The 15,869-nt window shown below is 37.7% G+C and overlaps 2 protein-coding genes across 4 annotated transcripts; one reads left to right on the top strand and one right to left on the bottom strand.

Moving 5' to 3' along the window:
• The first annotated feature begins 6,455 nt into the window (after nucleotides 1-6,455).
• Nucleotides 6,456-10,006, top strand: LOC103701054 (myb-related protein 2-like). 2 transcript variants are annotated; one of them, XM_008782999.6, is made up of 7 exons: nucleotides 6,456-7,192; nucleotides 7,290-7,500; nucleotides 7,611-7,687; nucleotides 7,824-7,881; nucleotides 7,967-8,048; nucleotides 8,121-8,190; nucleotides 8,893-10,006. In XM_008782999.6, the coding sequence occupies exons 1-7, from the start codon at nucleotides 7,082-7,084 to the stop codon at nucleotides 9,646-9,648; spliced, it is 1,365 nt and encodes a 454-aa protein (XP_008781221.4). In that variant the 5' UTR covers nucleotides 6,456-7,081; the 3' UTR covers nucleotides 9,649-10,006. The 2 variants fall into 2 exon arrangements, with proteins under 2 accessions (XP_008781221.4, XP_008781220.4); XM_008782998.6 differs by having other exon boundaries at nucleotides 7,961-8,048.
• A 2,870-nt stretch (nucleotides 10,007-12,876) lies between these two features.
• LOC103701055 (uncharacterized) lies at nucleotides 12,877-15,758 on the bottom strand. Of its 2 annotated transcripts, none has more exons than XM_088702592.2 (2): nucleotides 13,886-15,758; nucleotides 12,877-13,724 (listed from the first exon to the last, which is right to left on the bottom strand). In XM_088702592.2, the coding sequence occupies exon 2, from the start codon at nucleotides 13,644-13,646 to the stop codon at nucleotides 12,975-12,977; it is 672 nt and encodes a 223-aa protein (XP_088558718.1). In that variant the 5' UTR covers nucleotides 13,647-13,724; nucleotides 13,886-15,758; the 3' UTR covers nucleotides 12,877-12,974. The 2 variants fall into 2 exon arrangements, with proteins under 2 accessions (XP_088558718.1, XP_089780848.1); XM_089924722.1 differs by having other exon boundaries at nucleotides 12,877-14,093; nucleotides 14,195-15,758.
• Nucleotides 15,759-15,869: the final 111 nt, after the last annotated feature.

Genomic DNA, 15,869 nt, shown 5'->3' with positions numbered 1-15,869 from the left:
TAATATTATTATAATATAATCATATAATAGAATGTAATATAATCTAATATATTATGTCTTATATTATTAATCGTATATTATAATATTATTATAGAAGCAGAGAAAAGGTCATGACTCATGACCTCTTCACAGAGGGGAAGAGTTTCTTGTCTTGTGCATGCTTATCGTCGTATAAAGCAATGAACCGTAGTTACTGAGACAGTTGAAGCCTGAAATTTTGGTTCATACATGTGACCTCTTTGAACTCGCATAAATAATGTAAAAATAATGTAGTATTTGGCAAGTCACAGCAGTAAGGACAAGGTGAAAAAGAAAGCATGGAGTTCTGAAACATATGTGAAATGTATAAAGTTGTTCTCAGTATGGGCATTTAAACTAGTTCAGTGAAATTGAATTATCATTTATCAACAACTTCCTACGGCAAAAATCGACTGCCGATGGGACACGAAACCGTAGAAATGGATGAGGAATGCTTGTGCAGGTGGAAAGGTAAACTGCATAGAACCAGCTGCTCATCTTTATTAGTCATTTGGGAGCATAGCAAGCAAAAAAAAAGATGCATAAGAATGAAGAAAGCTAGAAGTTGATAGGAGAACTTGGCAATACCGGTGGCAACAAAAGAAGCAGGGAATGAACCCAAACAAATGGTGTTTGTCTTTCTGTAATAGCAAGGTATAATGAACTAAAGGGCAAAAGAAATCAAAAAAAGAGTTACAAGATGAGGGATCCAAGAAAGGTACTCCATCACAGATGAACAACAAACAGCATTTGCACCAGGGAGATCAACAAAAGGTACCAACAACATAAATTGGAGAAGCAGAGTATTACTTTAATGTCTGTGATAAAGCTGAAGGTTTTTGCTATTAAAGTTGAGTGGTGAAGTGTGATAAAAAGAATTATGGACGAGCAGCAATGCAAGTTGACAAAAACAGCACAAATGATCATGAAACATCATTCTAACTAATTAAGTCTCAGATATTGTAAGTTTCTTTAAAAAAAAAAAAAACTAAAAGAAACAGCTCAATTTGTCATCTATCATTAAATCTATTCTGCCAATGCCTGATAGGTTGACTAAAATGAATGTTTTTTTTTTTTTTTGTAAAGGGGAGGCAGAAAGGAGCCACCCCGCTTTTATTGAAGATTAATCATATTTACAACAGAGATGAGTTATATTGTCAAGAGAGGAGAGGAACAGATACAAGAAAAAGAAGCTAAATGGTTCCAAACTAAGTGTCTGATTATCAGTAGAAGAAAGAACCTCATCCAGTCCAATAAGCAGAATCATTTATTGCCAGAATGTTCCATGCAATTTCACAAAAATTTTAACAAAAAAACATCAGAATCTAGAATGGCCACAAGCTTCAAATTTCAAAAAAACTTGAGAATGTCTTTGACATAAGAAACAACCGATTTTCCACCACCAATTTGCATACCATGTCGGTACCTCCTCTGTAGCATAATATAATACAATCTGCTGGAAGGCATAAGATGACAAATAGAAGCTGTAGCTGAAGGGGACAAAGTTGCAATTCTTCACTCATTGAAGAGGCTGATTGCGTTTCAGAACTGCATGATAGTTGAAGAGTAAGCATGACATAATATGCTCCAATCATATTTGATGTCCAAGAGAATATCTTATAGAAGATATAGCTGGCTGAAATCTCCATCATATGCAACCAATGGCAGAACCATACTGAAAAGGAAGAGCAGGATCCTCTACTCGAGCAGTCTGAAATGAGAGCATTCCCTGGCACAAAAAAAAAAGAGAAAAAATTCAGCTGATATAGTTCAAACTGTATTAGTCATCCACAAGCTTAGAGACAACATTCTGCACTTTGGACCAAATTCTTCCTAACTCCATCTGCATAATAGGATCGCATAACACCGCCCAGTCATTGAAAATTCTAAGTCCCTCTGCAGTAATCGAGGCAATTGAAGATCTTTTATTTAGAAAAATTCAAGAGTTCTACTCCTTCTAGCAAGTCCAACATATAGTAGCAATCAACATGAGAATGACAGGCTGAACATATTTTGTAAAATGGTTCAACCTCCAATCAATGCATAGATTTTCAAAGTTTAGTTGAGAATGAAGTACCCCAAGAGACAAACAAATGGTCTTCCATATAGTAGAAAAGAACTTACAGGTACAAAAGAGATGATCAACAGTCTCATTTGTATCATGGCACAAAACACAACCGTCAAGATTCTTACCTAATTTTTTTCCAAGGTTGTCTCTAGTATTAAGCTTCTTTTTCCAACACAACCATATAAAACAATTGATTTTAAGTGGTATTGAAAGCTTCCACAATGAGTTAGCAAATCTACATTTGATACCCCTGGTGTTCAAGAAGTGGTAAAGTGATTTTGTGGAGAAGGATCCATTGCTACTCAATTTCCAACATATTTGATCTTCTACCTGATAAAGAGTGACTGAAACCAAGAGAGACGAAAGATTAACGAACTGGGTTTTGGCTTCCAAGAAGATAGAGGATGGTCTCCTAAGCTTCCAAGACATAGAATGTGGGTTATAGTGATCGGCAATAGTGCCATTTTTTCTCCTATTAAGATTATATAAAGCGGGAAATAGGAATTGGAGGGGTGCATCCCAAACCCAAGGATCTTTCCAAAATAGTGTATTATGTCCATTGCCAATTTTGAACTGAATTCTATTCCAAAAGGCAGAGAGAGCATTAATAACGTCACGCCATAGATTAGAACATCTTCTAATAGGTTTCCTACTCATAGATAATTTGACTTTTCTAGGGTATGCAAATTGTACTTACTTTTTCCTGATTCCTGGGTCATTTGAAAAATACCTCCATCCCCATTTTGATAATAGGGACATATTAAATTCAGCCAAATCCTTGACTCCCAAACCTCCATCCTTCTTTTGAAGACAAACTGTACTCTAATTAACCTTACATGATACTCCATGACACCTTGAAGAGCTTGACCATAAAAGATCTTCGATATTTATCAATCCTCTTGATCACCCATGCCGAAAGCTTATAAATTGACATATAATAGATAGGGAGAGAGAAGAGTACAGAGTTGATTAATGTTAACCTTCCATCAAAAGATAAGAATTTGTTTTTCCATGTTACTGATCTAGCTTCAACTCTTCGAATCAAGACCATCCAATTAGCTTTAATAGGTTTACCCCCACATAGAGGAAACCCAAGGTACTTGATTGGAAGAGATGTGCAACTACAATTTAGCCAACCTGCGCGTATTGTTACATCGATGTTATCCTATCCAATAGCTGTGATGGAGCTTTTATGATAGTTAATAGCAAGCCCAGATACCATTTCAAAATACTAGGTAATGATCTTCAAAACAGCCATATACTCCTTTCTAGCACGAGTGAACACCAGAGTGTCGCCTGCATAAATGTGAATGAGAAGCCAAATCCATCTCTTCCCTATGTGCCCTCACTAAAGAAATGGTCCTTCTAGATCCTTGTGTCTCGATCTCTTTCCTCTAAACTGTGTATAATAGAGAAAGAAAGCAAACTCAAAATTGACTGATCCTTTAGCTGTCCATCTCAATAATCAATGAGACCACAACATCAAATCAATTATGCGCGCATCATGAATTAAATGAAAGTAATGCTAATTTTAGACCGTTTGAATAAAGAGACTTCAGCATATCCTTCCAACTTGGTTTGGTTATGGAAATTATATTATAAAAGAACAATGCTACAAGATCCCTCATTATGCGCGCATGAATAATTCTCATACCATGCGGCAAGAATAATTGGAACAACTTACAAAAACGATTACCAACACAAAATTTGGTTGATTGTAAAGCTGCCAAATCAGCAATTATGGACTTATCGAACATTTCATGTATGCATAATAGGCATCCATAGACACTTTGCATACGATCGAAGAACAATGCCCACCTTAAAAGTTACCACTGGTTAGATGGTGCAATTCATTCTTTAATAAGTTGTAAATTACATTAGATCTTCATCACAACATCTAACTTCCATGGCTGAGAGCTTCTTGCTCATTAAAAATTCGTTCAAAATGATAAATAAGTAGCACTTGACCAAGATAAGATAGTTTTTTAAACTACCAACCTATCAAGTTGGAGGCTGAGCTATGATAGCTCATTCCTTGTGTTTGAGGGGCGAGAAGAGTAAGCCAGAACTTTTGAATCAGATGCTAGAGGGAATAATCAATCTATCACGCAGAAAAAAATCAATGTCTTGAAATCCACGGATGCTGCTTCCTATCTTTAGCGAGAGGGTCGACCTCGATTCCAATATCCCAAATTCCATCGCGCGTGGGCTGTGGACTCCACACCCCTTCCAACCTCTCTTTAGCCCTCACGATGGAATGGAATCGGACCCTGTTCTCCACCTCACTTTTCCTTCCTTTTTTTTTCCAATGGACGCATACCTCACTTTCTTTTTTCCAATGGATTGGATCTTCTTTTAATTCTATATCTGAAACACCAGACCACCTTCTCCAAAAAGAAGCTAGGCTACGGCTACCAACTAAAATACACACATTCCACTGAACTAGATTTTTGCTGCAACCAAAATAAAAGCTGTAATTTAACATCTAAAATTACAGGTAAGAGGTTACCACCAATTAAAATAAAGCCAACTAGTCTTCCAAGTTTCATATTTGTCCCCTCTATGATCCAATTATTCAGGTAAGACGTTACCACCAATTCAACCAAGTTCATAAATACTGATAGGTCATGTCATAAATCTTTAAGACTCACAGTTGATTGTGTCTTTACCATGAGGGAATGGTATATATTGTGCTTTCAAGAAACCTTTCAATGGTATTCTGTGATAGTCTGTTTTAAATTTAACATCTATCTTTGGGTTTCTGAAATAGCCTATAAAATATTGCCAAGTGTTTCAGGATATGGTCATATCTTTAGAAATCTTGTATTGGATATGGAAAATTGATACAGAACTGCTTTAAGTAATGACAGATCTCTAATTCCGAAGCAAAGGCATATATTCCAGTCAAGATCAATGGATATAATCCTGCTAATTCTTTTCACGGATGAGAAGGATTCTTTCAACTTTGTCAATTTCTATTTTAATATTTTATTCTTTTGGATGACGATGGGGTGACATCATATGCCATAACGAGCACAGTTTAAAGAAATGCAATGATAAGAACTCGGATGTAGCCTTATTAATATATAAACCTGTTGCAAGCAAGATATTCTCCATCGGCCCCAAATGTAGTAATCTTGAGATGAGGGGCAGGTTTTGTGCAGAATCTTATACTCATGCCAAGAGAATCATATCAATTCAAGAAATAAAAAAATTCTTGATATCCATGATGACTAGTTGGTCTTATTACTGGTGGAGCAGAGTATTGGTCTCTTGTACTTTTCTATCCTATTATTTGTTAATGATGTCTCAATCTATAAAAGCATTGTCCATGTCTTCACCAGGAAATACTTACAGATGAAAAACAAGAGTAATCAAGGACCACCTTCTCTAATCCATTGTAGACAAAGAGGTTGCTGAAGTATGTGGGGGCATTCTAATCCTATCTAGTGATTTGAGGGAATTTATGCATTGAACGATCTGGGAAATCAAGTATCTTCCCATCCGAGATATACAAAATGAGTAAGTTTCAAGCAAGAAATCTGAAACAAACAAAAATAGCAAAGCATAAGACTTCCTCACCTTAACATTGTGTGGAGCAAAAGATTTCATTGCTTGTGTGATAAAACGAACTAATCACCTGCAGATTGTAATAACCTATCTATAAAAGAAGAAGACAGCTACTAATGCAACCACATTGATGAATGAAACATATAAGGAGGACTAGGTCCCCAGCATGACAAAATTGAAAATCATTCGACGCTACCACGGTAGTAATCAATAATCATATGATAGATACTGGCAAATTGATAGTCTAGCAAGGAGTTAGAGGTTGTGAAAGATTAGTCACTGCCATACACCTTTGTGTAGGCCCCAACTTTACTCCTCATTCCTGCTTGAGCCATGGCAAGGAACTTGTGCGCATAAACCATAGCAGTACACATGCATTTCCAACCTTTTTATTCATGTAATTATGCTGATATCGACAAGCCAACCGGTCTTTAGACCAACAGCTCTGAAGTATGAAAGTACACGTAATATCTTTTTTATTTTCATTTTGCCCTCTTTGCTTAAAACCCAGTACAAATTTTGGCATCAGAGTGTCTGCGGCGTTCCAATGGATAGCCTCTAAGTTCTCCATCTCCTTTTCTTTCTTGATATTTGAATAAGTACCAAACTTGACAGAGGAGACAAAAGAGAATTGGATGCTCATTCCATATTCCATTCCTTGCTTTCAAGCAATCTCAAGGAAGCATCATTAACAGCATAGTTGTTTTTTTTTTAAAAAAAAGATGGATCCAATTCTGCTTCTGGATGCACCCAGTCAAACAGAATTTTCAAACTTCTATCATCGACTAATACCTATATTCCTCCATCGACTCTATCTGCTGAACTCCGAGTCTGTACCGACTGCAATTACTTGAATCCAAAAGCATCACAAACCAACAACCAAACGTGTCCCATCAAGTCGCAAAGCAAACAAGGTTTCCACGTGAGATGTACCCTAGAGCTTAGTTTAACATGAAGTTCAGGAATCTGGGAGCTTTGCAAGGTGTGAAGACATTACATGACAGACCTCTATGTCAGAAAATTCTCCTCAGGAGCATAAGGTTCCTTCTTTTCCTTACAGGGACCAACGTAATGGAAAGAATTGATTTTTATCGATTTATTCCTTTACACACATTACAAGTGAAAGCTGTTCTGCAAAGAGTTGCTAGTGCAGAATAAAAGTGGAAGTGTTGGCCTGAGAATTGACAACCAAGTTGAAGAACAGGGTCCACAGATAGTAAAAGCCAGAAGGACAAGATCCCTTTTCGAGTTGCTGTGAAGATTGGACGGGGCTGTGTTTTGTTCAAATGATTCCAGATTTTTCCAGATTCTCCCCAAAACTTCCTTATAAGGAGAGCCTTGGAGGCAGATCTCACCATCATGAGGAGATATAGAAGTTGAAGTTCCTTTTCTGAACAACAGAAGCATTAAGGATGTAAGGTATGCATGCATCAGCTTTCCAGAAATAGTCAGCTGACAAACTCCAAGCAAATCAGGTTGTCAGAGATATGCAGGTCCAAATGGATAATAGAACCTGAAAGGCAAAAGGAAAGAGAGGTAAGAAGCCAAAACTAAAGCAAGTTTGTTGTTATTTGAGCAGAGATGGTCTGCCTTCTTTCTTGATGATCTCAACCTGATGTCATTTTATAAGCAGAAGATGTATCATCATCATCTTGAAGGTCACAGCAACCTCCTTGCTTCTAGAACAACCTTTCCTCCAAAGAAGCATTTGTTTTTGCAAGGCGGAAGTGTTCCTGGAGAGTCAGGACTGGTTCTCTCAACTGATGCCAAACCTAGATTGAAATGGACACCCGAGCTCCATGAACGTTTCGTAGAGGCAGTCCATCAACTTGGTGGAGCAGATAGTGAGTATATGTAGAAAGAGAATTTCAGAAGAAATAATGCAAACATAGTCTACTGTAAACACAAACAGACCCTGTCCTGCCAGCTAATTTATTATCATTGTCTCCTGCAGAGGCTACCCCTAAAACAATCATGAGGCTGATGGGCATTCCAGGACTAACTTTATATCACCTAAAAAGCCATCTGCAGGTGCTAATAGACTTTTTGATTCTTGTTAGTTGTTTGCACTGGACTTATTATTTTTTGATTGACATTTGCCTTGGATTTGTTGATTCTTGTTTGATGTTCATATTACGAGGACTAAGTTTATTTTTTGGGTTTACAGAAATACAGGCTTAGTAAAAACCTCCAATCTCAAGCTAATACTGGAACCACCAAAAATGGTAGGTCAGCATCCTAGAGCTTTCCTTGGATTTTCCAAAGTAGAAGAAACAATTTGACAAGAGATTTCTTGTATGGTAGTCGTAGGTTGTACGCTTGCAGCAAATAGGACAGGTGAAGGTAATGGATCACTCATGAGCAATACTACTGCAGCATCCCAGACAAACAAGTAAGAGACAGAAAATACTCTAGAATGTTGCTAATCAATGAAAACCTTCAACTAATAGTTTGTCAATTTCAGAACCATGCTGATAAGTGAAGCACTTCAGATGCAAATTGAAGTGCAGAGGCGGCTGCACGAACAACTTGAGGTAAGAGCAAGATATCATAGTTCCATTACTAATTAATAACAAAATAAGAAAGTCTGTAATGTCTCCTTTGGAATAACATATTCTAGATTTTTTTTCAAAAAAAAAATCAACATAAAATCTCCTAAGACATCAAACTAAAATTAAAAGACGAGCTTCATTGTTGACAGGCACCCAAGATTCTCTTCTGGAAACAGACTCAAACTGGATCTTCATTTTCATTAGAAAAGGCATGCTTGTTTTTGAAAAATCAATCGAAGGATTTGAAGTTTTCTGTGAACTGCTTGTCCTGATGTAACAGATAGTACAATGTCTGGCCTTGTCATGGAATATATGTAAGAGAAACGTTAGAGAGAGAAAGGGCTAGAGATAAGAGAGAGATACAGAGATAATTTGCAATTGGCTTCACTTTCCTATCACCATATTCCATGTAAACTATGTTGTGCTTTTTTTTTTGAGAGGAAACTATTTTTTGCTCTTTAAAATGCACTTGCCAAATCATTAAACACCTGTTATAATGAAACTATTTTTGGGTTATCAATTCAAAAACCATTTGTTGGGTTCAGGAACAATAGTGGAAGACTGCCATACACCACTATTAGAACTTTTTTGCCATCCAAATAGAGAGATATGATAATTGGTGTTTAGCTGTTGCTTTATTCCTGACTCCATATCTTGACTGAAACTTATTTTGGATTTATATAGGTGCAAAGACACTTGCAGCTCCGGATAGAGGCACAGGGACAGTATTTACAGTCAGTGCTAGAAAAGGCCCAAGAGACTCTTGGAAAGCAAAATTTGGGTTCTACAGGGCTGGAAGCAGCCAAAGTGCAATTATCAGAATTGGTCTCTAAAGTCTCACATGAATGTCTTAATACTGCATTTCCAGGTTTGGAAGAAATTTCTGGCCTGCATCCCCTGCAAGCTCATGCTGCTCAATTTACTGATTGTTCGGTAGATAGTTGCTTGACCTCATGTGAAGGATCACAAAAGGAACAAGAAACAAATTATGTTGGTGTGGGATTGAGTACCTATCCTGGCAATTCACCCCTATGCCTGCAACAATTCAGAGCAGATACTGAGCTTGAACGGGCTCAACCTGCATGGCATGCAGATTTTAATGCGCAGAAGACATTTTCTCCATTCATTGTACGAGATTCAGAAGGGACTGTTTTCCCTGCCCAGAGGGACTCTAGAACCCTATCAATTAACATGAAGGCTCAAAGAGAGAAAGTAGACAGCAGCACTGATTCTGAGGCACGACGAAAAGAAAGAGACAGCAAAGATACTTTTCTTGAAGCAAGCAGAAAGAGACCTGCAGTCCTACAAGAGAGGGGAAAGGAGCCAAATGAGTTTGGCCTGTCAAGTATGACACCCCAACTGGATCTAAATGCCCATGAAGAGAATGATGGTCTTCCAAATTCCAAACAGTTTGATTTAAATGGCTTCAGTTGGAGCTGAAATATGGCATGAAAGCAACTCATGGCAGAGAGAGATGAACCGAAGGGATAATGCGAAGTTCATTTTTACAGACTCTTACATATACCATACGTATTGCAGCTGCAAGTTCTATCTTATCATCCATCACAGTTAGCCAAAAATAAGTGATGGATATGGGGATGAAAGTTGATTCACAAAACGTATTTCCCAGGCAGTAGCCTGAGGGTGCATTACGAATGAGTATGAGAGAGATTGTCCGAGATAACATTATGTTCTCTGAGGTTTGTCAATGGTATCATTGGAATGTCTTACTAAGCACCATGGCTAAATGTTTTACCTCTTGTAGGTTATTAAAAAATAAACAGTGAATTCATATTTACAGCACTACTCTAAAATTACTGCAATAATAAAAAATAAAGATCTTCTCACTATATAGCATACAAGAAACTCGGTTTCTGTAATGCAGTCATCAAAGTGTCATTGACTAGGCTAGTAGAACCACTGAAAATTTTCAATATTTGTAGTTGGTCTAATAAAAAATTATATACAGATGCATCTCAAAAAGTGCCCTAACACTAATCTTAGAATTCATATTCACATCATCAATTTCAGAACGGTTGCTACACCAAAGACAAGGTACCTACTGATTAAATAGCAGAGAAAAATATTGAATCTGAAGATAGCATACAGCTTTAATAGTACCAGTAAAAATCAGATAAGCATGGCAGAGTTGGCAGTTAGGAGGTAGACTATACATGCCCATACTGCATTTTCACTAGATTTTGTCAGCAATAAGGGGTTAAATGCTCTCAAAGGGTACACACGAGTTTCTTTCTTTAAAGGATGAAGCATGGCATCTCTAGAAATATTCTTACAGCCTTGCTTTTAGAATTATACTCATTACAAACTAAAGCAATAATCACAGGGTACGATATATATTAAGACCGTTAAAGTACAGGCAATTGAAACAAATGTTCCTGTTCCTATCCTAGCACAACTTCCTAAAACATTTAAACCAACGCTAGACATAATTCTAGACCTAATGACACCAACACAAATACAAAATAACACAAGCAAGTTAAAGTAACCATAATGCTTACTGCTGGATGATACCTTATACAACACTGGTCAGCTGTAATCCAGATGCCACTATCTTCCATGAAATGGATCCAACACAGTTAAAATAATCCCATTTGAGTTTTCAACCTGTAGGTTTGGTTGCGCCAGGTCAATCTTTTCTACTGCATTATGTATCTCTGATGTTGTTATAATTATTTTCATTTTTTATCCATCATAATCTTTCACCATAACAACAAAATAGCACTAACAGTATTCACATCTGAACAAAGAAATACAGCATACAAGAATGCGACACCATCAAACAAAAATTCCCAAAATCATGAAGAAGATTATTGAGCAATTCAGTGTGCGCAGATTAACAAAATAACTCAAGAAATTGGCCAAAATTATTTCCCTTTCTAAAAATAACAAAATCTTACAATAGATTAGAAACTTTGAGATTGAAGATTGATCATCACTATTTGGCATCTATTTGTCATGAATTTCATGCTATTGAATGTAAAATGGAAAGTCCAACCTACATTTGAACCAAAATGGCATGCATATAGATGTTGTCTTGATGAAAATGAAAAAAAATAAAGACATTTTTGATGCAATCATGATATTTTGTAACTCTTCAATGGAGTTACAAACATAGTTGTACATCAATATCCCACCTAAATTTATTATTCTTTTTCTATATGCAGTTTATTTAAATTAAACAGGTATCACTCAATTCCCTTGAATCATTCAGACTTAGATGTCATACAGAGCTGATTTATGTCCTGTATCTTCCTATCTGAGTGCTACTGTTTCTTCATTTTAAAAAATTCATTTAAAAATAATCAACAAACTCTTATTTTAATAAAAATTACATAAAACATAATTACAGGGTACAAGCACAATCTAATTAATGGAAAAAAGAAAATTATAGAAAAGTTTGACTGAAAACAAAAAGATTAAGAAAAGAACTTATCTAACCTATAAGGTAACATATCCATTTCCCTTGGCACCTTTCACATATCACTGCATGGTAACCATGGGCAAACACATTTTCGACTATCAGCCTTCAAAACCACGCTCTTTTAGTTGTATCGTTGGATATGAGGGACTGTACAATGAATCATGTATAGTTCTAGTGTGCATGCACATAAACTGAATATACAACGATTCCCTCTCATATTACATGGGAGAGGAAAGACCAGTAGCAACTGAAAGAAAAGCGGCAATATAGTTTCACTGCATTATTGCAATACTCCAAATCTTGCTCTTTAATTACATTATCAAAATTGAGATTCATCTCCCTAGCTTTTAGTAATACATTCAAGCTTTCTTACCGAGGGATTGCACATCCATCATTGGAATGCCATCACCTTATTGCCTCCTACATGGTAATGCCATATACTGTCAAGTGTCAATCAATTGCTGAAGTCTGCAGAACTTGTCATGAACAATTGCTTGAACACTTCCTAGATTGTGGTCTTGCTCGGACAAACCCCAGCAGACTCCTTGGGAGAAAGAGTTGCAGCTAAATCAGGACTTATTGGTGACATGACTGTAACAGCAATATATGCTGGAAATTTTGAAGGTTTTATAATGGCAGAATCTGCCTCACATGATATATGTATGTATACACACACACACACACACACACATAATATTCAGAAAATGAGCAAGAAAAAGAATAAAAGGGAAATTGAGCAGTGAGTTCATGCAAAAGGAATAAACACAAATTTATTCCTCATGTTTAAAAACATTTAAAAGGTCTTGCCATACCACTCAAATGAAAATGGAACTCAGCAGAATGCTAATGTCCAATCCACAAAAGAGCACAAGCCGAAACTCTTTCAGTGCCCCCAAAATTGAGAATTATCAATATCCACCAGAAAGACGAGCTAATCTACTTCAGCAAGATGCCACTTTTATCCTAGATGATGATCAATTACAAAAACTGAAAAGTTAAAAGAAAGATCATAACCAAAGATGAGGTCAGCTTGATTCTTCAGCAATAGACAGCAATAGCTAGTATCTGCGATATCAAGTCAGAAATATGCTAGCTTGTGAACTAATATTAAGATCAAATTAATCCAAAGGGAAGTGCAAGAAGGATCCAAGACTACCAGCATGTAACAATTCTCAGGACATATTGAAGCCACTAATTCAAATTCAACATGAAGGAAATCAGGAATATGGGTTATAAACGACTGGCATATTGTTATTATAATCCAATGTTTACAGCTTATTACTATGAAAGAACCAAATATCGGTAAGCAAGAAATATAAGCTGGCTACTTCTTAATTCTACGAACTTTCTTAGGCCCCCAAACCTCCATTCTGCCCTCCGGGCATCCACAAGGTGCGCGAAGGATAAGAACAGTACGGCCATTTGTCGGGGCCATCTTCTTGAGCGCAGCTTCCAATTCCTTGCGATCCTCTCCTAGATCCAGCGGGCGAGCCCCCAACACCTCCTCCAGCACAGGCGGCAAGCACTTCACACACTTCTCTGACTCGAGCTGGATGTCGAATTCAGCTGCCTTGCGGAGACCTTTGCAGTAAGGATTCCCGCATTTCCTCGGCCTGACGAAAATCTCCCACACGGCGAGCGCAGTGACGGACATCAGAACGAATGCGGCAGCGGCAGCGGCAGCATACCCGACCGGGGCATCGTAAATGGCATCGCCGATGAGGTCATAGGTTGCAGGGAGAAGCTCGGAGGCTTCATGGAAGATGAACTTGAAGCACGGGAGGGTGAGAACACCGAGGGCGCCGAGAACCAGGAGCAGCATCACGACGTCGATGACAGCGAAAAGCGAGTGCTCGCAGAACGGATGGGACAGTGGGCTCAAGGACTTGCTCCCCTTCGTGAGAGAGTGGTTTTGGTTGCTGGAGTTCGCCGCCGCCATGATCCGGTGCTGCTGGTAAGCTCTGCAGAACTCGATCAGGCTCCGACAATCAACCATTGCTGGCGAATCAATCGATCAAAATACGGCTGCGTTGCGGTGTCATGCACAAAGACTGATTCGTCACAAAGAAAAACCCTAAAATTTATAACTTTTTTGAGCTCTTTGCGGCAACCAGATAGCAGAAGAAGTCGAATGAAACAGTTCTGATTTCCCCAAATCAAAACAAACCGCTGTTCCGATAATTCCAAGAACAGACTAGGAATTCGAAATCACTCTCATACATTAATCTCACGTACCGATTGCCGCGAATCCGACCGACATCCACCGGGAAGCTCGTTAAGAAAAGGGAGACTTTCTAGAAACGATAGCGGGACCGAACCTGATGGGATGGGATTCTCTAATGCGAGATTTCCTCCATTCGACCTTCTTCCTCCTATCTCGGCTTACTTAGAGGCTGCGACCGGGGGAATACGTCCTAAGTCTCGACTCAATTCGATTTGACGTCTGCGGAAAAAGAAGCAGGTCGTGGATTCTTCAGGCAGAGAAAGATATAGAGAAAGAGATTGATACGGTAGCGTAATAAAAAAAAAGATTGCGGCATATACCGCGGGATGCGAAGGGAAGATGGTGAATCTTTCAATTCCACATTTCCACGTCATCTGGTGCTGTAGTTGGAAATGGCCGAATATGGTCAAAAAACGTCGTCTCCAAGAGAACTAAGTTTTTGTTTTTTTTTTTACTTCTTGTTAACGGAACCTTAGGATTGCCTGACTTTGTATGGTTGACGGTGGGAATCTATCACCGTAGATTTTTGAAATCGACCAGTTAGATACGGAAGCAAGAGAATTGACAAATGCGTCTCTATTAGATTGTCATTTTATGATCTAGTGTGTTAGCTAGAAATTTTATATTATATCTTGTGTTACTGGTTTTGGTGGTTCTACTATTCTTACTCCATGGCTTGGATATGAAGCAAGTTGCAGTAATGTAAGGCGGTGATACAATGGTCAAAATGAAGATTGGGAAGTGATTGATCATGGAGTGACATCAAATTGTGGACTGAGAATTGATTTGCACCTAAATTCTATCGTTTCGTATTAAAATTGTCATGCATAACTTTATAAAGTCTAAGGAAGGATATTTGTGTCAACCTTTTCGATGAATTGCAAATCACAAAATTGACATTTAGGGCCTCACAGTCAATTGAATCCTTGCTTTTTTGTTACAAAAAAAACAAAAAAAGGTGGTTTAGAGTCAGGAACTCAAAAGAGTATGTTTGAAAAATTACTTAAAAGGAGGAATTAGAGGAATTTCATACTTTTTTATGAAAATTTTGAATCTAGCATTAACAGAATCTTCTAGACACCATCCAACATCCTCTTACATCGCAATTTGAAGCTCTAGACCTTTAGGACACTAAACTCTCTGGTTAGGCGCCAACTGTTAAATGGAAGGTTCATTTTATATGAATGGTATAACGTCTATTGGCAACTCTATTAAGGTGTTGTGAATTTTTTTTTTCTTTATAATAAATATGTTGTCCCCGTAGGCCTCCAGATTATGCAATCTATAACAACACCATTAGTTGGTGGGTGAAAATAGTTTAGAAAAGGCATAAGATTGATCTCTCCAAGCTTTAGTTCGTGACCGAAATCAAAATTGAAATGAATTGGAATGAAAATTGAAACTATATTTTTCAATATATTTGATTCATGATCGAAATTAAAATTACAATAAAATTTGACTACTAGAAAAGAGCCAAAAATAAATTTCAAAAAATTAAGACATTTTTCCATTCTCCTCCAAAATTGAAATCAGACTTCCTATTCCAAACCCTAACTCTCTAGAACGTAGCATGCCCTGAGATTTTTATTGATACACATAATAGAGGAGCATCATATGAGAGGCCTCTCCTTCACTAAAATCACACACACGAAGAACTCAAAGAAGAAAAGATGGAGACATTTGTGGCATTGCTGCTAATTAATCTAACCCAAAGGGAGGTCATAGATCAACCACGTCAAAGGGGGGAGAGAGAGAGAGAAGACAACTTCCAAAGTCCAAACCTCCGTCTGTGTCCGCACACCAGAAACCAGAAAGGACCATGCGTAGGTCACGAACCTAAATATTAAACCCTCTCCACACAAACCAAGCCATCACCTACTCAGTACTTTCTACCAGATTTCAGCTCATTCTCATAACTTCGAATGGAATGACGTGTTAAATTCATTTGACCAGCCGAGAAGATGTCACTAATACGGGTTGGAGTCCCCTACTGAA

The sequence above is a fragment of the Phoenix dactylifera genome, chromosome 8 (genome assembly GCF_051530095.1).
Source record: "Phoenix dactylifera cultivar Ajwa chromosome 8, Ajwa_hap1_PhDact_Kaust_v1.1, whole genome shotgun sequence".
Taxonomy (NCBI): Eukaryota; Viridiplantae; Streptophyta; class Magnoliopsida; order Arecales; family Arecaceae; genus Phoenix; species Phoenix dactylifera.
This window is presented reverse-complemented; position numbering and strand designations above follow the sequence as displayed.